Source organism: Dysidea avara, chromosome 8 (genome assembly GCF_963678975.1).
Source record: "Dysidea avara chromosome 8, odDysAvar1.4, whole genome shotgun sequence".
NCBI lineage: Eukaryota > Metazoa > Porifera > Demospongiae > Dictyoceratida > Dysideidae > Dysidea > Dysidea avara.
Window position 1 is genome coordinate 3,225,895 of NC_089279.1, and position 25,202 is coordinate 3,251,096.

At 38.0% G+C, this 25,202-nt stretch overlaps 1 protein-coding gene across 3 annotated transcripts; it reads right to left on the reverse strand.

The window, feature by feature from the left end:
* Positions 1-6: 6 nt before the first annotated feature.
* LOC136262996 (tyrosine aminotransferase-like) lies at positions 7-25,199 on the reverse strand. 3 transcript variants are annotated; one of them, XM_066057423.1, is made up of 8 exons: positions 24,938-25,198; positions 1,413-1,517; positions 1,289-1,356; positions 1,078-1,236; positions 651-995; positions 473-601; positions 244-426; positions 7-195 (listed from the first exon to the last, which is right to left on the reverse strand). In XM_066057423.1, exons 1-8 carry the CDS (start codon positions 25,068-25,070, stop codon positions 79-81), a joined length of 1,239 nt encoding a protein of 412 aa, XP_065913495.1. In that variant the 5' UTR covers positions 25,071-25,198; the 3' UTR covers positions 7-78. The 3 variants fall into 3 exon arrangements, with proteins under 3 accessions (XP_065913495.1, XP_065913494.1, XP_065913496.1); XM_066057422.1 differs by lacking the exon at positions 24,938-25,198 and adding an exon at positions 10,362-10,596; XM_066057424.1 differs by lacking the exons at positions 7-195; positions 244-426; positions 473-601; ... (2 more) ...; positions 1,289-1,356; positions 1,413-1,517 and adding exons at positions 16,298-16,488; positions 16,537-16,719; positions 16,766-16,894; ... (2 more) ...; positions 17,564-17,631; positions 17,688-17,792 and having other exon boundaries at positions 24,938-25,199.
* Between the last annotated feature and the right edge of the window lie 3 nt (positions 25,200-25,202).

Consider the following 25,202-nt stretch of genomic DNA (forward strand, 5'->3'; position numbering starts at 1 on the left):
ACTTAATTTAGTCTACAAGTGAGATACATGCATTTCCAAATGTTGAGTATACAATTATTGTAACAAAATTGTAGTGGTCTAGATGCATTCCACGTAGTGTCTTCCACAGAATTCTCTAATACGATCACAAGCTAATTTCATCTTATCATTTGGTATTAATAATACCAGTCTGATGAAGCCTGGGAATCGGAAACACTATAAAAAACAAACACTATAAGGTGCATCACAGAGAGGATCACTCACTTCACCACACATAATGTAGACGCTCTCTTCAGACATCAGTTTCTTCATAAACTCCACAGTAGTGTTGATGTGAGGAAATTTACTCAATTCTACACCAACCATCATGTAGAGAGCACCAGATGGCATCACTGGTGTTAGCCCACCTACCACTGATAATTCTCCATAAGCTATATTGGCATTAGCCTACACACAATATTACTCAACAACTGCTCTACATTTTCACACTCACCTCCACTAAACTCATAATGTTCTCATAATATGACTTTGGTACAGTGTCCAAGATCTTAGGTAATGCAGCCTGTACTAATGTTGTGATGCCAAGTGACTTACGAGACACCTTTATCAGTGATGGAACTACCTGTATAATACTAACTGTTGTATATATACCATCACAAATGGTACTTTACCTCCTTCTTAAACCTGTCATGTCTATCATGGATCAATATCCAGCCAACCCTCCAGCCAGGAACTAAGTACTTCTTCGCCATTCCTCCACAAGACAATATCGGTACATTCTTAGACAATGTTGCTATTGGGTATGAGTGTTGTCCTTTAAACACCAGGTCACTGTATATCTCATCTGCAATTATGGGTAGGGAGTGTTTCTCTGCCACAGCCAGAATGTCAAGAAGATGTTGTTTAGAATAAACTGAACCACAAGGGTTGGAAGGGTTTACTACAACAATAGCCACAGTGTCTGTGTCTATCAACTGATCCATTTGATCAACATCAGCCTCCCATTGTCTGTCAGGCTGGAGATTAACACATTAACAAGAGTTTGTACAATATTAACAAATATTGACATCAGTCTAATACAAATATTTCATTTCTGACCAGCAATTGATAGAACTTCAACTTCAATCCTCTTGAAGCAGTTACACAACAATCTAGAGGATGGATTGGAGAAGGTACTAGGATATTCTGGCCGGAATTTCCAAAAACAGTAAAACAATACTCAATTGCTCCAGCACAACCACATGTAATGATGATGTCCTAATAATATTGCGATATTTTATATTATCAACACAAACACAAGACCACTCACATCCTCAGTGAGAGGAGCCTCTGGAGTAGTGTAGTGTTTGGCTACTGCTTGTCTAGCACACAATAGACCTGTAGTATGTCAGTAATAGTAACACTTCACTAGTATACTATGTACACAGTAGTACCATGAGCAGGTCCATAACCATTGAAGTTGTCAGAGTCCACTACTTCTTTGACTGCTTCCTTCATCACTTGATGAACTGGGAGGTTACCAAAGAATGTTGGGTCTCCTGTAGGACAGTGAAAGTTCTATATTCAATTCTACAAACGCCATACCAAAATGAATAATAATCATGGACTTATAATTTATAGTATTGACCCAGCAGGTTGAAAATTGTCTTAAGAGGCAATTCTATTAGATGTATTTGATCTATTAGAGTACAACTGTGTCTTGTGTATGTACAATATAACAAGTTGTCCTGTTGTACAGTGATAGTGACTACCGTATAGTGAAAAACTTTGGCGGTAAAAAACTTTGGCGAATTTGGCGAATAGCGTTCAGTTTGCCAAAGTTTTTTTCATCAATTATTTTAGATGATCACACAAACACATTGAGTAACTAGAACTTGAGATGAAGGTCAACTCGTGCCACCACGCAATAAAGATTGAGCCGACTTTGGAGATCTTCGAAATGTGTCCCACAGTTGCATGTAAGCACTCCTTGGGATAGCATTTCCAACTGGCTTCCCGTTCGCACGTCAGCTAGTTCATCGTCTCATGATGGATTTGGCCAAATACTTTGATATACGCGTGACATGATGACCTCTGCTACTCAAAAAGTAAATACGGTCGCTCCTGGCATCGCAGGAGATAGCGAAGCACGCCTTTGCTAGCACGTCATTAGATCAGTAGCTACAAAAGTACTGCTACAAAAGTACTGCTACAAAAACAACGCTAGTTACCTATATACTTACTACACTACTTAACTGATGAGTTGACACCTTGTTGTTATCCTTACGTACCGTACAGTAAAAACTTTGGCGAATATTACCTCAATCGCCAAAGATTTTCTGCCAATATTTTCAACAGAGGGGTTTCATCACACTTTTTTACCGCCAAAGTTTTTTATTTAATACAGTGCACTTTGCAGTAGGGGGATGGGGTTAGAAAAAAGAGTAATTTTTGTACATTTACACAAAGTTTGGACGACCTCTTACTGTCCTGAAATGGAAGGGAAGTATTATACTGCTGTGCCAACTGACTAGAGTATTCAGCTGAAACTTTTGATTGTTACTATATAACAAAGAGGCAATAAAATAGAATTCAAGGAATTTGTAATCACACGTACACACACACACACAAAAATAATTAAACAAACACTACTGAAACTAAGTAAAAATACCACAACTATTTTACTACAACTAACTACAAGCATAATTAAAATGAGTCAGAAAGGGGATATCAGTGTCTTCATACAATATCTTAACATCATACAGCCATTGTTTTCCCATAGAGTAACAGAAAGCTGTTGTGGTAGTAATTTCTTCTGAACTTGTTTGGTAGATGTGCTACTTCTGTGGTCATCATGTACCCAGCATGCACATGCACATGCACACACATACACAGTAATACATACACAAATTGGCAGATTTAGGAGACATTGTTGGGGGGGGGGGGGGGGGGGGGGTGGTGGTAGGGCAAGACACATCCAGAAATATGGAGACTGTTCTATTAGAACGTAATATAATTTGAAGTACAAGTACACCTTGTTATACACAGTGGTTATTCATGGTTTATGTGGATAATGAAATCCTAATCGTGTTCATATGGCTTTCATTGAACAGATGATAAATACCATTCATCCAGAAATAATTTTTAAACACATATGGTGCATTTTACAGTTTTCTAATGGACACTGGTACAGCAGACTTCTATAATATATCGATTTTAAGAAATCCATAATCAAACTCTTTAATAGAGCATTCATGAATAACTCATTTTCTGGTAATAAAGTTTTAGAATATTGAAAACAGTGATGGCCAAGAATAAAAGTTAACCTGATACAACTAACTACAATTATTAACTTGCAACACTGAATCTTAATCATTCAACTGTGTTCTATACACTCACCCTTGCTATATCCTAAATTAATTCTTTGTAACTCTAATTGGCTGGTAATTTGGCTGCCTTTTTTCTTTACTCTGACTATTGAAAAAGGTGGCCAAATTACCAGCCAATTAGAATTAATTTAGGATGTAGCAAGGGTGAATCTATAGAACATAGATGAATGATTAAGGTTCAATGTTGCAAGTTAATTAGTTGTATCAACTTAACTTTTATTCTTGGTCACTTCAGATATCTGCTGTTTTGGTTGCCAGTTAATTTTATTTGCCTGTTTTACAGCCAAGGTATTCTTGCATGGACTTGGTAAATCTTTGGTAATCATAGTTAGTTGTATAACATTGATTCTTGGCTACACCAGATATCAGCTCTTTCAGTTACCAGTTAATTTCATGGAGTATTTTTCTACAGATGAGCTGTTTTTACGTGGGGTTACAGATACTTGTAGTTTCTTGCAGCGTTGAAATCGGGTTGGGTCATCCCGGTCACATTTTCTCCGGGTCATTATTATTATTATTATTGTTAATTAGCAAAGCCCACTAGGGGCAACACGCTAATGAGCATTACAATCACACATTATATTATATTACTTACAGCGTTCTTAAATGTTTCAAGATCTATTGTGTCGATGTTAGGAATTTGAAGGGAGTTCCATTAAATAATTGTTCGAGGGAGGAAGGAGTATTTGTACACATCAACTCTTGTTTGCAATTGAGTTAGCTTGAGAGGATGTTGAGCACGGGTGGAGGACACTGGAGTTGGTGACGGTAAGCAATGATCAGGTATTGCTAGTAAGTTCCTGACAATCTTGAATAGGAAGGTGAGTCTAGCAATTGTTCTTCTGTTTTGAAGTGTAGGCCATTCAAGACTGGTTAACATGTCTGTGATGCTATCATGGTTTTGGTTGGTCATCCGGGTCTGACCCGGATTGGATCACGTGAGAAACGAAATTGTTCGTTTGACGACGTGGAACTTATAAACGCTATCGCGTAGCTCTTTCGTGAGCCACGCCCACTTATCGCATTATCAACATATGCTCAGCCATGCCCATTTGTTAGTAAGTGCAGTATGTAGCACGAAACTGAGGGTATCTATGGTGAGGGGTAGCTATTGTCAGTAGGTGAAGACCTTTTTTTTTTTGGTCTTCAACCTACAGCTAGGCTGAAGTTGCAATATTTACTCAACACGAATCGAACGCTCAAAATGTAGACTTGTTCGCTCGCTCGAGACTAGCCGAAACACGTCTCGACTTTAATTAATCCGGGTCACATCCGGGTCAGTGGGTCATCCGGGTCAGCAGTAGTGACCCGGTTTCAACGTTGGTTTCTTGGACACACCTATTTTTACAGCAAGTGTTTTTGGGGGGGTGGGGGATATCACTACTTTTTGTCAGTTATATAATTTATAGACTCAATGTTCAAGCCATTGGGGTGTATGATGAATTCTGCCTTGTAGAGATGTTGTGACTAAATACAAATCTACTGATAAGTGGTGAGCATATAACATACAATCCTATAGTAGCTGTTAATTTTTGCTAGGACAAGGGCCAGTGGAAATTACTGCAATTTACTGGTCAGGCCAAGTATAATGGCTACAGTCAGAGTTACCAAAGATGTGTGTAAAGCACTTATTTGCAAAGCATGCTTTTTCTAGGTGATCTTGGGAAATGTCACCATCTTGAAATAGCAACTCTGAGATTGCATCTGGGAGTGTTTTCAGACAGAGATGTAAATATTCAGCTATACTGTTTGATGATTGTTCTATTAGAGTATTTTATTGCCTGACTGTTCTATTAGAGTATATCAATCATTCTGAATGAATAAAACCTGCTATGGCCACTGCCATAGTGGCTTTAGTGTCTTGAGGACACTTGGTTTGCCACTTGTAGAGCAAGATGCTTTGCTGAGGGTTATGAAAGAGATCACAAACATCATACTATTATTTTTATTTCACTACAAACACACACTTACATCATATACAAGCACAAGACACACACAAAATGTGCAAATACTATACACACATGTTCACATACATACACCACATAATGGTTGCACTTGATGTAAACAAGTTAATATCCCATCCTCTTGAAATGCTCTTGTAGGTGAACTGGTAGTGCCCCTACTAGGTGTTAAAAAGTTCTTGCAGAACACAGAAAAGAAAATTGTGATGTACATTCTGTTTAGCGCTCATTTATTACACATGTCACTCCATAGTTAAGCCATGAGGATCTACCAGCCTGGCATATTGATTTTCTGTACATTCTCTTTTTAATTCAGTGCCTACTGGATTGTGTCGTCAGATATCCAAACAAGTGTCGACCGATGTTCCAGAGTTGTATGTGTGTTTAACTTATAAGGTTAAGTTCAATGCCTACTTGTTCTTTTACAGGTCTCACTTAATCTTGTGTCGTCATGCAGACATCCAATTTGAATATTGTACAAGTTGTGTGGAACAATCCCAACTCATATACACAGTCACTGGCAAACCACGAACCACATTCCAGCAATCCGTAAACTTGAAAGCCACAACAAAAGCTCATACACAGTCACCAGCAAGCCTCAAGCCACATTCCAGCAATCCATTACAAAATTTTGTTACATCATGGTATGTACATAATGATTAATGAAAGCTACAATACAAGTTCCATGGTACACACTACATAGAGGTGGTAACTCCCATAGGCTTGTTACCTTTTGTATTCACCTTACCTTTGTGGTTAACCTATTAAAAATAAATAGAGAAATTGAACATTATGCTTAAAACATCTTCCCTAGTGACTTCGTTCTTCACACCTTGTTTATAAGACATCTGGCGATTATGAACGCTCGCATGGGGCAATGGAATCTAAAAGATTTCTGCTTAAAATGCCATCCCTAGGGAACCTACGGTTCTGCACGTTTTCACAACTTGTTTATCAGATATTAGAGTTTGTGTCCACGTCGTATCTTTAAAAGTTATTGTACGGATTAGAGGTTTGATGGAAGAAAATATGCGTATGGGCAAACCAGAAATGTCAGTGCTAGATGAACTGTACAAACACGGCTATGTTGACTGGTATAATGTGATGGTAGGTGTAACATAAAGTAGAGAAATAAAGTGAAATATGTGTAAATACGCCTATTTTCTATTTTAGCGAGACCTATGTTATATTTTAACAAGGTCACAAGAAAACTATGATGATTCCTAAAGATTTTTTTATCATGTAATGCAATACAAATCTATTGAGAGATGCTGCATAATCCAGAACTAATATTGCGAAACCGACCCTACACATAAATAACTCACAGTAGTGGCTGTGCGTCTTTTATATGGGTGTGCACTTTGTAGTTTCTTGGCTGCATGACTCGCTACTGTGAGTCTTGATTTGGGAGAATTTTTGATAGCTATTTAGCTAACAAATTGTATGCCTTGCAAAGCATATAAAATTAGTAAGAAAAACCTGTTTGATGGTAAGTGTACTAAGTAATAGTTATACTATGGCTGCAAGGGGTTTTGCTGATATCAGGGGTGGAGGAAGCATCTACAAGTTGGGAAGGCAACTGTGAGATCATACTTCTATGACCACCAGCAGCATCAGTTGTGCAGCATTTGCAATTAAGCTAGCCCCAAATTTTTTTTGAAAAAATTGCTTTCTGAGATTGAATATTTGGAGACGATTTCACATCTATAAAAATAATAGAATTACTGCTAAAATATATTTTTAGTCACTGACTGCTCTATTGGGATGTCACTGACTGTTCTATTAGAGTATCTTGAGTGGAAAGTGATCCTGGAAAACCAGAACAACCAGACTGCTTTCTATGGACTTGGAACATGGCTCAATAGCTACCACTAAAAGTTGGGTAGGCATTTGCCTACCCTGCCTACCTGGTTCTGCCACTCCTGGATATACACACCCAAAGCACGAGGGTCGCAGGCCTGAGAGCCAAGGGTGTATATATCAGCAAAACTTGATGCAGTCATGGTATAAGTGATATATATCATTCTAGGCACACTCATCTGATAGGTGAAAGAACTACAGAACACTAACCCTGTTTCTTTTATGCATCAGTATATCATGACTGATAATGGTTTTAAAAGCTTGGGATAATAGCCATTAGAACATTGTTTATAATAATGTCATTATGCTTTACACAAAGCGCCAGAAAATTGTGACTGTGGGACCCAGTTTAATTTTAGTATTTTGTCCTCCATTAAGCCTACTAACTTTGCTATTGGGACAGTAAGTAAGTTATTATATAGTTAGGGCTATTACGTTATTCACCTATTTAAATCTAGCTGTCTTCTTTGTGTTGTTCTGTGGTCTCATTGCTCAATGGTTGACACGTGGTGGATATAAATATGCATTCCCAAACAATTATTTACTGATCATTCATTGTTTAACAACTGTCAACTAGTCGAAACTTATCGACTATACTTCTAACCTGTAAACCCAAACCCACAATTAAATGCTCTGTGTCACTCAATATAACGAGTCAACGCACATCATAACTTTGAACTGGTTGGGCATCAAAGCCATGAGCAAACCGCATTCCCATGATATTTCCCGGGCAATGTTAAATCCCGGGTGGTGCCTTTGAATGCCCATACTAAAGCAGTATATAGTGAAACCTCACTTAGTGGCCACCTCATTAATAAGGCCACTTTGTTATAGTGGCCAGGTCCAGAAAGTCCAGATGTATTTTCCATACTATTCCAGTGATTTAATTTTTGGTAACAGGGCCACCTCATTAATAAGGCCAGTGGCCACATATTGTACTGAAGGACCAAACTGGTAAAACTAACACAATATTCCCTTAATAAAGGGGCCAGCTGAGCAGACAGTCAACATATCACTGCAAACGTTGCTGCTCCTGAGTACCTGCCAAAAACTATGCCAATAGTTTTAGCAATGTGCTTTATACTTTTAGCAGCCATTATGCCACAAGTAGTGAATAATCCTATCTGTGCATTATCAAACCTGTAGTATACGTATATAGCTGTTACAGCAACTATAGCCGGGTGTTGATTTGTTGAAAACCTTGATGATAAGGCCACTTTGTTTATGGCCGGATTAATGAGGTTTTCATTAATAAGGCCACCTCACTAATAGGGCCACTTATTGTGGGTCCCAAAGGTGGTTCTATTAATGAGGTTTCCCTGTATATCAAAATAAAGTAGTATTGTCAAAAATTATCAAATGATGACATTAGAATTGTGACTGTTCTATTAAAGTAGTGACTGCTCTATTAGAGTATCTTGATCTAGCACAAAATTCAAATCCATTTGCCTCACCTTTTCACAGTGTACATGCATTTTATAACAGTAAAGCATTTATAACCGTTGTCTTCTATTAGCCCATTGGCTTTCTGTACTTCTGAATACAGTCTGAATGCATGATTCCTGTTTCTAGAGTCAATACCGTATAGCCTAAATTTTTCGAGGGGCAAATATTTCGAGGTTGAGCAATGTTGCTAAAAATAAAATTTTCGTGAATTTGCAAACACTCCCAAAATGTATTAGACTATATGGAGGTCTAAATATTTCAAGGCTAAAATTTTCACTGATAACCCCCAAAACTGCAAAATCAGCAAAAGTCCCCCCCCCCCCTTGAAATATTTAGGCTATATGGTAGTCCTGTAAGTCCAAGGGGGGCAAGAGAAGGGCTGGGGGAAAACTCCCCTTACCCTCCCAAGATCCACCTATGTACACACAATGAACACACAGTGCACACGTACACCACGTGCCACCAGCAAACCTGTATTTTTTCTTTTGTCATTTGATACATAACCAATAGCTAGTCAAGCAGCAGTCCAAGCTTTTTGATATACCATAACTGAGTTGGTTAATTAACCTCAAACCTTGCAAGCTCAAACCTTACAAGTTCTACCAGATGCTATGAAGAAGTAATCATATGAATACATTTTACCATAACTGGAGGTAAAACCATAGATTTATGATATTCACGATCCATTAGCAGGTCATTCTGTTTAGTTGCTGCATATAGTCTCACGCAGCCAGACCACTATTTCAGTGCTAGGGCTTATTGATTGGAGATTATAAGCGCCCACGCTTATAATCTCCTATGGACATGTTACCCTTATAGCCTAAATATTTCGAGGTTGAGCGATGTCGCTAAAAACAAAATTTTCGTGGATTTGCATACACTTCCAAAATGTATTAGACTACAGTGGAACCTCGATTATCCGAACACCAAAACGACTGCTCAATTAGGGTATTTTGTCAAAAAGTGTATGCTTTATTAGAGTAGTTGAGCAAAGTTCAGTATATAAATGTATGGATGTTCGATCTTACGTAATTTTGATTATTCAAACACCCTTCCCCCCAATTAGTTCGGATAATTGAGGTTCCACTGTATATGGAGGTCTAAATATTTCAAGTTTAAAATTTTCGCTGATAACCCTCAAAACCGCGAAATCAGCAAAAATTTTCCCCCTCGAAATATTTAAACTATACGGTACTAGTCTCACGTGGCCAGACCTCTTTTTCGAGCAGGCGCTTATAATTATAATCAATAAGCGCCGTGCCAAGAAAAAGAGGTCTGGCCACGCGGTCTGGCCGTAGTCTTGCGTGGCCAGACCCTTTCCGCGCAGCCGCTTATCAATTGGAGATTATAAGCGGTGCTCTACAAGGTCTGGAACAATTCATGAACGTAAAAATTTTCTATACGTTATTGGTGATGATTGGTTGACTGAGTAACACCTAAGATACAAAGGGACAAAACGCAACGGATCTTCCTTTGAATCTTTAGCCTGTTCTGATTGGCAAATCCATTCAATATCTTCCGCCTACTTTCCCTGTAAAGCAAGATGAACCGAGCTTGTTTGTCCATGAACTATTCAAGACCTTTGTAGCGCGCCGCTTATAATCTCCAATCGATAAGCGGCTGCGCGGAAAGGGTCTGGCCACGCGAGACTAATGTTACCAGACTGTTTTTTTCTGACAAATGACAAGAAAAAATACAGGCTGGCAAGACTGAACACACACACACACAACACTCACACTATACACACCTATTGAAATATTAAGCAAGTCTTTATTGGAATTGGTCTCCATTTCGACTTTCCCATCTACGATTTCTCGCATCTTATGGACTAGTCCTTTAGATTCATCAGATGCTGATATCGCCAAATGTGTAAAATCACTCATTGCCTGGCTTGTTGGTGAGCCTTAGCAAGCCTCCCCTGGTAGTACGGTCCGACCGTTCCCAAACAATTAACTTAGCACAGATTTTAATTATGAAAAGAAAAAAATAGATCACGTGACATCTTAAAATTAGCTGCAAAAGATCGAGACACTCTAATAGAACAGTCAGTTGGTTCAATTAATGCTAGCTATCTGTAAACGTAAATTTCCAGTACCTAACTCTGATGGGTTACCTCCTGTTGGTTCATTTGTGCATATTAAATGGTTGGAAAGCGGTAATGAGCAGCCTGGATGGTATAGAGCACAAGTTGACAAATATTTATTGAATGGTTGCTGCAAGGTAATTTACGATGATGATAGTGATTCTGTAGTCTTTAAAGAAATTGACCTTCATCAAGTGGAGTGGAAGCCCTGCAGTAGGAGGGCTAGGAAGTTTGTGCCCCTTAGTAGGTAAGCCAGCCACTGTTAAAGCTAATTGGAAACCTTTACCCAAGGTTGCTATCTCAATGGATCACTCTGTGAAGATGACGCAACGCTGATTTCTACTAATATTGACACCCATTCTTATGTGTTACAAGAAATCGATAAAAGGGCAGCAGACTTAGACCTGATGTTAAAGCCATCTAAATGTGTCTCATTTCTTTTTGATGGTGCTAAACACCTATCTCAAGGTATCCCTTTGTCCAATGGAACAGCTAGATTAATATCAGAAGGTGGGACAAACTTTCTGGGGAAACTTGTGGATGTGTCCTTGTCAGCAACTAAGGCAGTTGCAAATAGAAAGGTTTTTTCAGAATTATTATCTTCTACAGACTCTCTCCCAATTCGTGGAGAGTACAAGTTGTGGATCTATAGGAATTACATTAGTGTTGTTCCAGTACCAGCTTGTTATTTCAGTTCCAGTTCTAGAATCATAAACCTTTGGAATTACAGTTCCAGTTCCAGTTCCAGTTCTAGAACTATAACTGTTAGAATTACAGTTCCAGTTCCAGTTCTGGAACCATAACCTTTAGAATTACAGTTCCAGTTCTAGTTCTAGAACTATATACAACCTTTAAGATTACAGTTCTGTTTTTAGTTCTGCATAATTAGTTTAGTGCTCCATTTCTAAAACAATGCACAGTGTGCGCTAAACTATATATGGGTTCTGATTTGAACGTGTTATGTATCCAGGCAGAGCAACTACTACAAAACCAACTATACATGCATGGCATTGATGCTCCAAGGCTTTGATTATAAGGGATGATTTGAACCGAGGAATTATCAAACATTAAACTAGCACATTTCAGAATGACAGAAACACCTACAGTAGGTAGTAGTTTCACTTCTGAATAAGTGTTGCATTGGGTGTATACAATCACTGGACTGGATCGTGGACTAGACCAGTGGACAGACCACATGGACTGAACAAGTTTCTTTCTTTTTATTGCAACTATTTAGAAAACTAGTTGTTACTACATTAGTTTTTTCCACAGCAGCACTAAATTTAGACTATACATGTAGGTGGACCTGTCAACTTAAAGCTTGTATATGGAAAAGCAAGATCGACAGATAAACTACAGCTACTTAATTTTGCTTACTCGAATGCCCATAGCTTGTGTTAGAGGATGCATGTCGACCATCACTACTATACAGTAAATGTTAAAAACAAGAAGTATGGTGGACGCACACGCACAAACAAAGCTAAGAGTTTAACTGTAAATGGAAGCATTTAATATTTCAATTTTTAACAGCTATTTTGCACGTGTTTCAAGATTGACTAGCAAACAATTCCTGCTCAAAGCATTAACACAAGTTGTTATTTGTAAACAACCCTAGAAAAATGAACAAGCAATGCAGGTGGGCAAAGTTGATAAGTTCATTTGCACATGTGTAACAATATCATTTCTTTTATAGCAGTATAGCTAAGTTCAATATGTTCAATATCTCAAAAGCATGGAAGTTAAAAGCCAAAATTGTCCTCAGAAACAAGGAAGAATTAACTCTAACAATGTAATGGTTTCTTCAAGCCTGAATAGTTATATAATTATAAGGCATGAGTCCAGTTGTCCAGTCCTCCAGTTCACTAGCCCAGTGTTTCTAGCTATATAACCTTTTGCATCATTCTATTGAATACTTATCAGTTGTTGCTTTTATCAGCACACTAACTGTAGTCATGTAATGAGCATAGTATTTGCTATTTTTATTGATAATAACTAAATGATTATGACCAATTTCAGTTCTAGTATTAGTTCCAGTAATTGATAAATTTTCTTTTTAGTTCCAGTTCTAGTTCCAGTATTTAGGGAAATAAATTATTGTTGTAGTTCCAGTTCCAGTATTGAGAAAAGTAAAATTATTGTTCCAGTTCCAGTTCTAGTTCTAGAACTGGAACTAAAATAAAATTGCTGGTACTGGAATTACTTTTAGTTCCAGTACTGAGAACTGGAACAACACTAAATTACATCATTTCATTATTGAGGTTTCGTTTATGTGTGGATGCCATCACCAATCACACAATCAAAAAGCTTGAATCTACAGTTACACATTACCTTAAGTAGTGGTTACAGCTCCCAAGGAATGCCACTAGGGTGATTTTATATTACGCTGGTATTCGCTGCCCTAGCGTTTCCCATGTATCTAGGGAAGCAAAGCTTAGTTTACTTTCATGTGTTTCTACTTCGTCCGATTCCAGACTGCAGGAACTGGGCTTGCATCTCCATCTTGGCAATGTTCTTCTACAGTTCCAGTCACAAGACTATTCCATCCTGTCTGCTGCATGAAATCATCTCTCTTCCATGCCATTGGCTCGGTCCTTATATAAAACAGCCAAAGCTCAGTTAGCCAAGACAGTTACTTCAGATTGTGAAACTCACCTTAATCATCTCAGTGTACAATGTAAATTTCTAGATTCAGCAAGATTGGAGACTTCTTGCAGAACATGAAACAAGCTCTTAAGTGGGTTTCACCCTGGACAGCTTTCCTTTTTGTTGAGGGCTTCTTCAGACACACTGCCCACTGTAGTCAACTTACGTTGTTGGCACATACAGAGTAATGCCAAATGTACCTTGTGTGACTCGATCCGGCCAACCACAGCCCATATTCTAGGTGGCTGCCCAGTGGCACTATCTCAACAGAGGTACACTTATCATCACAATCAAGTTTTGCATATATATTTTGGTCTCCAAGTTGACAACCCTTTTGCTGATCACCAAGATGTCAGGGTGTACGCTGACTTAAACGGTTTTCACTTTAATGAATCACCACAGGAAACCATTCCTTCAACAGTATTGATCACACCTTATCATCCTGACCTCATTCTCTATAATTCCCATTCTTCTTTGATGGGTATTATTGAATTAACCTGCCCTCTTGACTCACGACAACACCTTGAGTCTGCTCACTGTCGAAAGTAACAAAAGCCCGAATATTTGCAGCTGCTTGCAGAGTTGGACCGTTATTTGAATATAGCTAATTATTACAGTACTGTGGAAGTTAGCGTCTTGGGTCACTACCTTCCTGATTCAGTCTACTTAAAGATGTAGTTTTTTCATGGATCAAGATTTATTGTTTTCAAAAGCCAGTGCTAGAGCTATTTTGAATGAAATGGCTGGGGCATCAATTTCTACATCTCAGAGGATCTTTTTTGGGAGGAACTGTGAAGAATGGACTATCGACCCAGACTGATTGAACTAGGTTTTGTAGTTACCTTATAGGGCTTTTTCTTGTTGTATGTATGTATGTATGTAATGCATGTAGTTACACTTTTTTTTCCTTGCCATGCCCACAACTGACTACTGTTAGATCAGATCTGTGGTCGCATGTTAGTCCAAGGATTCACATACTTGTCTTTTTTTTGTTGTTGTACACATTCATCATAATCATGATGGTCAAAATAAAAATAAAACCAGCGTGTTCCTCACCCCTGGTGAAGAAAATCTATGGTATCATCAGTGCAGTGCTAATTGAAGTACTAGCTATGTTTAGCTATCATCTGGAGAATTCTATCACCTCTGAGGTTCCTCACACAAAATATCTTGGGGTCACCATTGACCAGAAACTATCATGGAATGAACACATTCAAAGAGTCACTAGCAAAGCAAACCAGGTTAATGGATTTTTGCATCGTAATCTTCGCCAATGCCCTGTTTCTGTTAAGAACAATTGTTACAAGATGATAGTCCGTCCCATTGTTGAATATGCATCCTCTGTCTGGGCCCCCCACACCCACACCAATATAAACCAACTTGAATCCATCCAAAGGAGAGCAGCCAGATTTTGCTACAATAATTTTTCTAGATTTAGTAGTGTAACAAGAATGATGTCATCATTAAATTTACCTGCAACTCCTAGGCTGTCCATATATTGTGGTGGGATAAACTGTTTGTGAGGGTGCGCTGTATGTCTGACGTATACACATTCATCTCCTGTCCTATTAAAACTTTACAATGAAATGTGAACATTAAAACAAAAGTCCAACACAGCTACATGCACACTAGATGCTACACACAGACACACACTACACATAGACGTACACACATTGCACATTAACATTACACACATGCGTATAGTTATCTGTGGGCTTATATTGTTTCTTTGTGAATTCTACACAGTAAATATAGTAACATGCAACACACACAAACTACACACACACACAAACTAGACACACACACACACACACACAAACTACACGCACACACAAACTAGACACACACACACAAACTACATACACACACAAACTAGACACACACACACAAACTAGACACACACACACAAACTACACACACACACAAACTAGACACACACACACAAACTATAGACACACACACACACACACACACACACACACACAAACTAGACACACACACACAAACTAGACACACACACACAAACTAGACACACACACACACAAACTACACACACACACAAACTAGACACGCACACACAAACTAGACACACACACAAACTAGACACACACACACAAACAAACTATAGACACACACACACAAAATTTCACAGCTTATTAAGTAGGTCACTTTTTACACAAATGACTCATTTGGGGATTATTACAATGGTAAGTTTAGACACTAAGTGACCTCTTGTGTGATGATCTGAGACAGGTTTCACTGTACATTTGAAGGGTATAACAGCCTGTACGTGTTGACTGATGCTAATATTGTCAGCTAAACTACTCATGGTAACTTAGCTACTTATCAAGCCAACTGATTCTTTCCTTTCTTTTGTTTAATTTTATTAAGCATTGAAGTTTTTTCAATTATATCTTGATACAGAGTACTGCTGATTTACTACAAAACAACTGAAGAATATGTATTATATTTTATCTTTTTACTGCACAGAAACCTCCATACGGAGTATGTCTAATAATCCATATGTTCCATCTACTAAGAACTGCTGAAAGTTTACAAATAAGTGTACCTGACAGTAAACTTTTACTAAACTGAATATTTTAATGTGTTGTAAAGCATCAATTTTCAAGCAGTGTATATGAATACACTCAGAGGGTAATGTTTGCAATCCATTAGCAGGTGTTTTTGTTAAACTAAAGCTGTTGTGCAAGTATATAACTATTAAACATATTACGACATGTTACCAGGCTGTCTTTTTCCTCGGCCAAATGACAGAAGAAACAATACAGGCTAGCTGGAGAGACTAGTTAATGCAGGAGTCAGAATCTCTGCACTATATCTCCATAGAGGAGATGAGTATTTAAGGTTTTACTATTTAGCTGCTAGTTCAATTATTTAGCCACTGGCAGTCTACAGACTGGTGAGCCACTGACTTCTGACTCCATCCCAGATTTTGAGTTGGACTCCATGCATGTTAGTAACCTATTTATATGAAATTTTGAGTATATAATTATTGTAACAAGACTGTGGTCTAGATGTATTCCATGTAGTGTCTATTACAGAATTCTCTAATACGATCACAAGCTAATTTCATCTTATCATTTGGTATTAGCAATACCAGTCTGATAAAGCCTGGGAATCGGAAGCACTAAAAAAAGCAAACAATATTAGGTGCATCACAGAGAGGATCACTCACTTCACCACACAAAATGAAGACACTCTCTTCAGACATCAGTTTCTCCATAAACTCTACTGTAGTGTTGATGTGAGGAAATTTACTCAATTCTACACCAACCATCATGTAGAGGGCACCAGATGGCATCACTGGTGTTAGTCCACCCACCACTGATAATTCTCCATAAGCTATATTAGCATTAGCCTACACACAATACTACTCAACAACTGCTCTACATATCCACACTCACCTCCACTAAACTCATAGTGTTCTCATAATATGACTTTGGTACAGTGTCCAAGATCTTAGGTAGTGCAGCCTGTACTAATGTTGTGATGCCAAGTGACTTACGAGACACGTTTATCAGTGATGGAACTACCTGTATAACACTAACTGTTGTATCTATACCATCACAAATGTTACTTTACCTCCTTCTTAAACCTGTCATGTCTATCATGGATCAATATCCAGCCAACCCTCCAGCCAGGAACTAAGTATTTCTTTGCCATTCCTCCACAAGACAATATTGGTACATTCTTAGACAATGTTGCTATTGGGTATGAGTGTTGTCCTTTAAACACCAGGTCATTGTATATCTCATCTGCAATTATGGGTAGGGAGTGTTTCTCTGCCACAGCCAGAATGTCAAGAAGATGTTGTTTAGAATAAACTGAACCACAAGGGTTGGAAGGGTTTACTACAACAATAGCCACAGTGTCTGTGTCTATCAACTGATCCATTTGATCAACATCAGCCTCCCATTGTCTGTCAGGCTGGAAATTAACACAATATTTACTAATATTGACATCAGTTTATTATAAATATTTCATTTCTGACCAGCAATTGGTAGAACTTCAACTTCAATCCTCTTGAAGCAGGTACACAACAATCTAGTGGGTGGATTGGAGAAGGTACTAGGATATTCTGGCCAGAATTTCCAAGAACAGTAAAACAATACTCAATTGCTCCAGCACAACCACAAGTAATGATGACATCCTAATAATATTTCTACATTTGATATTATCAACACAAACACAAGACCACTCACATCCTCAGTGAGAGGAGCCTCTGGAGTAGTGTAGTGTTTGGCTACTGCTTGTCTAGCACACAATAGACCTGTAGTATGTCAGTAATAGTAACACTACACTAGTATACTCTGTACACAGTAGTACCATGAGCAGGTCCATAACCATTGAAGTTGTCAGAGTCCACTACTTCTTTGACTGCTTTTTTCATCACTTGATGAATTGGGAGGTTACCAAAGAATGTTGGGTCTCCTATACGACAGAGAAAACTGTATATTCAATTCTACAAAGCCATACCAATACTTTATGTTCCGTGTACTTTTTACTATAGTATTGGCCCAGCAAATCAAATGAATATTTAGGCTGTTTATATGACTACTCTATTAGAGTACCTTGATCTTTGTGCAGGACTTCTTTACTTTGCTTCTAAATTCTTGCACAATATTAGCCATATTAGCACTCTGTTTAAGAAATAATGCAATTTTCATAATTCTACCAAAACACTGACCCACCGCATTTATGAAACATAACATCTTGGCCAACCTCAACTATTAGGTATCAGCAATGAGATTTTTATTGTCATTGAATAGAGCAAATTTTCAATTCTGGACATCATATAATATACCTAGACTACATCAAATTCTAGTAAAAAGTCCATCATTCAACATTTTGGTAGCATCAGGTTGATGAGTTTTGGTAGTTGTCCAAGTATTTTACTGCCTGAATTCTGGCTCACACCATCCACCCAAAAATAACCACCCCTCCCAAATAAATCAACAAATGAAATCAGCGCACTTCTTACTTATTCTACAATTCCTTCTTATTGTTTATAATACACCACAAAGGAGTAGGCGTAGCCCACAAAATAACATCACCCAAAAAACAGCCTCAGTTTTCCCAGATGATGATGAGGCAGTATTGGTTGGGTAAAACTAAGCCCAAACAAGCTTTCAGATCGACCCGAAATGCTTTCAACAAGTTGCTATGGAATTTAAAAAAAATTTTATTCAATGGAATTTTCTACTGACTGCCTGCCTGATGCCTTCAGACAAGCGTAACTCGATAACGGCTAAGGCTACAGGCTTGATTTTTTCACTGTTTGATGTCGCTTCAGCCCGAGAGGTGCCTTTTGGCATACCGCAGTACATACAATGCATTCTTCATGGACTTACCAGTGTCCTCCTTTGTGTCCCATTCATCTTTGCTGAGAGCAAAAAGTGTCGATTTGGTGGTAGCACATGATGGCTTCCCTTTGTAACAAAAATCATCCGTATTTTTCATAGTGGCTATATTGATTGCAGAGGTGTTTTTTAAAACAGTTTTTGATTCATACTGCTGTGTAACGGATTGAACATAGCCAACAATGAAGCGCAATGGATACTTTACTTTTCAGATGATAATTTATATAACTGGGGTGCATGACACCAACCCTTTCTTTCGGTATGCGTGGATTGCAGAGATGCTTTTGAACAGTTCTTGATTCGTACTGCTGTGTAACGGGTTGAACATAGTTGACAACGATGCATAATCCACACTGAAACCGATGCACAACAACTACAATCAGATCTAGACTGCTTATCTCGATGGGCTGAAATCTGGCATATGTCTTTCAACATTACTAAATGTGCAGTCATGAAATGCAGCAAGTCACCATCTATCATTTCTTTTAATTATTCACTTAATGGGCATGTGTTAGACACAAAAACTGAACACACTTACCTGGGGATCATCTTACACAACAGTATGTCATGGGCTTCTCATATAAATAGCACTGTTAATAAAGCTACCAGGACACAAATTTTTTTAAAGCAAAACTTATCAAATTGTTCTCAAAAAGTCAAAGAATCTGCATATTTTACAATTGTTCGTCCCATTTTAGAATATGCATCTGTCGTTTGGGACCCTTACCAACAAGTACATATCAACTCATTGGAAAAAATACAGAGGAGAAGTGTAAGATGGGTATGTAACAACTATAGCACATATAGTAATGTAACTACTATGATAGAATCTCTAAATTGGGTCACTCTAAGAGAACGCTGTAAGATTGCTAGATTATCCTTCTTCCATGATATTGTACACAAAGCTAGTGTAGTAAATATACCACCACATTTTCTGAGTACAACTAGACACACTCACCACCACCATCCACTTCATTTTATCCACCCAAACGCAAACACCACAGCATATCAAAATAGCTACTTCCCAAGAACTATCATTGAATGGAACTCATTACTGACCTCATTAATTGAAATTACTGATAAGAAATTATTTCTAGATAACATTTGTAGCTAACTAATCATTTGTAAATAGCTAATTGTACATGTGTTCCCCCCTTGTAATCCCTCCCCTCCCCCCTCTGTAATTTTCCCCCCTTGGCATAATCAGTAAACACTTCCTGCCCAGTAATAATAATAAATAAATAAATGGATACTTCACTTTTCAGATGATATAGCTGGGGCATGCGGCTCCATTTAAAATGCAGTATGCGTCACCAATCATAATAATATTATTTACAAAAAAAGTTAACAAACAAGTATTTCAAAAATATAGAATTTATAGCTAGAGTAGGGACCATAGCACATCAATAAAAAGTATTGAAACAAGCTGGAGTAGTGCACGATATCAAGAGTTAATAATAATATAACTCTTGACGATATTAAATCACAGTAAAACAATAAGAAGTGTTACATATCAAGAACTTTGCATACATTTGCTAAACTTTTGTCGATGGCAAAAATTCCAGCTGGAACAGGCATGTCCAATACATTTCGATTGAAAAACCATTAAAATAATTATCATGTACCGCTTACCTCGAGTCTGTTTAGTAACTTTCCAAATTTGATACATGTAGAGCAACTCTCGGCGAGTACAATGATACCAAAAGAAGTCCAATTCACGGAAATTTAGGCACGTCAAAAATGGCCTAAACCAATTGGGTGTAGCAAATTTCCCCATACATTTTGTATTTTGGGGGCATGTAACAATAGGCATAATAACCCATGACACGTGATACATTCCTCAGATTCTGAACAATATTTGGAAAGAGCAGTGAATAATGATTAAGATGAGCTATAGCAGAAGGAAATCAGAGAAAATTTAAGTGCATAATTTAAGGTTGACAATCACTTACTTTTTCTATGACTAATCACATAGTGATTTAATTTGCCATACATTAGTCTCAATAGTAGGAGTGCAATTAATCCCAAATCGCATGGCCTTGTTTTTGTAATTGCACTGTAAAGTAGCCAATAAAATAGCAGAATAACAGAAGCCTTTTAAGTGCAACAAGAAAGTGATATAATGTATAGCCAATCAAAGAAGCTGACAATAGAAGCCTTTTAAGTGCAACATATGTAGACATTTTGAGTAGCCAACCAGAATTGCTTACACATGAAGCCTTTTAAGTGCAACAACAAATGATGTAATACAAAGAAGGATGATGCAATCACCTGGTAGAAGTTAATGGCCACATAGAACTGGATAGATGTGTACTACAAACCATGAAGGGTGGTCACTATGTGATTAGTAGGCAATCACATGCATTTTCGTGCAATTATGGAATAATTGTACTCGTAACAGCCAAAATTGCACTCAAATGTGTGTGATTACCTATACAAATTGAATGGAGGATATTTGGAAGGGAACGCTCTGAGCTATTTCGATGTCTTGACAGCCATTAACCTTTACTACATTAGTGTTACAATGAAACAAAAGCACTGTGAATTAGTTCTGCAGGTTAGTTTGCGAAAATTACAGTGTTCCATGATTAAACCAAATTATTATGTCCGTGCCATATGTGAAAACTTCTTCATATGTATCCCTACTGTGCATTTCCATTATGGTATCTTGGGGAGTACAGTAGGGATATAACATTTCTTATTGTTTTACTGTGATTTAATATTGTGCACTACTCCAGCTTGTTTCATTACTTTTTATCGATATGCTATGGTCCCTACTCTAGTTATAAATTCCAATTTTTTTGAAATACTTGTAATATAAAGCAAGTTGCCACATAGCTATGAAGAAATATCAACTTGTTCAGGAGTTGTGTGTATATCAATGGTTCAAGAACACACAAATCTGACATAGCTGGATTCTGCTCCTGTAACTTTATTACATCAGATAGTACTTTATAGCCATAACATTTGAATGTGAACTAACACAGCTGGTCCAGCAGATAAAACACTGTCCATATATGTGACCTAATTTTAGAAAACCGTCGATATCCGCACAATTTTCAAAATGCATTTTATTTGTTCTTTGTTTTCTACAGGGACAGAGGAATGGACTAGCTAAGTTTCAGCTTCATAAGTTAAGCAGCGTTGGAAATACAGCACTAGACAGCCGATAAGCAAATAAATTGATATGTACAGAACCTATCGAGAAAAGAATCTACAGGCGCTTACACAAACCATCATAACTTACTGATACAATGGCGTACGGAATTGAATCTTTGCTCATTGTGTTCGCCATGAATTTGTACATCCACCAAGGTATATATTTTTGCCCCAGGCATGCTTCAGTGTTCGAGAAGAAAGGTACATTCACTGAAAAACGATTGTCGGTAAATTCTTTCGTCACCGCAACGTAAACAAACGTCTGTAACTTTGAAATCATGTATGGAGATGAAACAAAGATGTTTGCACTCCCTATGAACAGGCGAACAAGATGATGCCCAGGATGTATCCATTGGAGGCTTAGTTCGCCCACCAGTGATGCAATACAAACTTGCATAGTTTTTTTCTGGAGCTTGCATTTTTTACCCATAATTTTTAAATGCGTTTTATTACAAAAGTACTGTTGTGCGTATATCGACGGTTTTCCATCACATATGGTGTCTGTTGAACAGTAGACAGTAACTTGCCAGTATTGCAACAGCCATACCAGAGCCACCATAGGAGTTGGGAGAGGTTCAGTCCTTCTGACATTGCAGGCAGGACAACTTGTAAATGGAAACAAACACTGTTGGCAAATGCTAGTAAGGTTCAATACAAGAATGATGCCTACACACACACACAATGCTTTGTCCTTTCCCACTAATACTGCCTGCATTACACAAAATAATGATGACATACCTTTGCTGGCAGGTTTGGTTTCAAGGTTTGCTAAACTTTGCAAACATATTATTTATCAATCTAGACTATCATTGCAAGCCATGGAGTAGCTGCAGGTTACTGCAGACACACAACACAGGTGGTTTGTGGTTATAGAGCGGTTGCATGTGATGTCAAAGGTGCGGCATTTAACTGAAATGTATGGCAAAAACATGTAGCATTTGTACAGCCAGGCGCTAGGATAATTACGTGTTTCATTGTACTGCTATTGTAGGAGTGACTGACAGCCAAGGGTGTTGAAAAGCATCTGTTATCAGGTACTAACATACTAGAGTAGAGAGAGAGAGAGAGAGAGCATAGCCTGTTCACTTTCTGGCTGCTATGTTAACATAATGTATATTTGCCCATATATTTTCGAAACAGGTCTACCTGTAAGTTCGTATGGAGAGGCTAAACTGCTTCTTTATAACTGTGTCAGAAACACTCTTTTAACACAATGGTAAACATCTGGCTTCATGAGCACTCCATAATTTCAGAAACTAGACCAGCCTATGCTCTCTTCCTTCTAGTATATTAATACCTCACAATAGGTGAATGCAATACTGTAGTGGCTAAACTATCCATACTTTCGCTGTTGTAGTAGAATCGAATATACAATTTTATGCATTGTGGCAATGGATTCTTGCCACACGTTTTTCTAAGCACGTCTGTACTATAATCATTTGTGCAACCGTTCTATGGAAACCATATTCTTATCGTCATGTCATACATTGTTTGACCATAGAGTAATTATATTCTTTTGGCCACTCCAAATAAATTCTGTTTCCTGTCCTCCTCTCAGACATACTAGCATGTGGGTGTGCGGTCAATTCCCACTATTAAACTGGTAACTTTTCAAGCCATTATTGTTTACCTAGGTACATACAGCCATAGCAAACAGCCTAATAACATTTTCAACTTGTACCTTCATTTTTTATGTTGCAGGAATAACACAAACATGAATTTGAACCGATCTGATAGCACACTGACATGTGAGTTGACAACCTCACAAGATCAATTGCATTAAGCCTGTACACACAGTATGCAAGAAAAACTGGAAAATAATGGAATAATGGAACTTTTAGAGCTGGGAGTAAACAGATGTGGGTGGTAGACAGGAAGCAGAGAAGTTATCTGGAGTGGCCTTTGAACTTGTCTAGTAGATACACCACTTCTGGCTGCGGTGCAGTCATGTCAAAGGTAATATACTTGACATGTACGTGCAGTTCAATCTTTTTGTCCAGTACTTTACCAGTCCACCTAGCAGTGGAGCGCAGGCTGGGGTGGTCGCCCCATGTAAAATTAGACAGAAAAATGAAATAAAACTTGCACGCACCATAGATTATTTATGCACGCACCATAGATTATCTATGCACGCACCATAGATTATCTATGCACGCACCATAGATTATCTATGCACACACATAAGGCCAGACAAAGTTGATTGTTAGATTCCCGTTTCAAGGTTTTCAAAATATCACGCGGGCGGACGGTCATTATTCATTATGGCTAAAACCTTGAAGAAAACACTAAAATAAATCCACTGTTACAATAATGAAATTATTGTGAATATTTGAAAATCCATGCGGTGGAAATAGCCATATAATGAAAATTTTGTGGCATTTCTATTAAGGTAGGCGGGGGTAACTTCGTGAATTTCGACTTTGATCGGCTGAAACTCTTTAATGGCTTGATCAAACGATTTGATATTTTTTGTGTATATACGCTAGGATATGGTGATTACTTTGAGTCCAAGTATGACACTCTAGCTTCTGTAGTTTTTATGAAATCGTCGTTCAATTGATGATGTGTAACAAAATTTTTGCTAAAAAAACTTTCCGGGTACTACAAAACTTGCTCTTAACCACTTAGAGGACCATGTACACTGTTCTATTCGACTCTTTTAACTTGGAGAAGTAGGTAAAGTGTCTAGTGTAACTCTTTTCTGGCAACAATCCATGTTTCAGCCATGGCTATAGGCAGTGAAACAGGAGAATTCGTAAATTCACGAAGTTACCCCCATTGCGTGTTTTTTGACACTATCGGCTATTTCCTGCCATATCTCTCTAACCGATTACTCAAATCTATTGTAACTTGGCAAACTTAGACTACATAAACACATGTTGATTGTAGCCAAGTTTCGTATTTATTGGTTTTGTATATCTAAAGTTATAAACAAAAACGCAAACTTTTCACGAAGTTACCCCCATTTACCTTAAACCATGCGGGCGGAAACGGGAAACTAACAATCAACTTTGCTTGGCCTAACACGTATTCACTACGTCGCATTAGTACACTCACCTACTGAAATATTGAACAAGTCCTTATCGGAATTGGTGGTCATTTCTTTCTCATCTACGATTTGTCGCAACTTATTGACTAATCCGTTAGATTCGTCAGACGCTGGTATCGTCAAACTTGTATAATCACCCATCGTTTTGCCGGATACAGAACTTCAATTCAAATCTCGGTCAACTCACAAACACGAGCACGAACGTCAACTCGCAACAGCACGTGCTCAACCTTATGTCCTGAGAGGTGTGTCAGGGGCGAGGTAAGTGTTCGG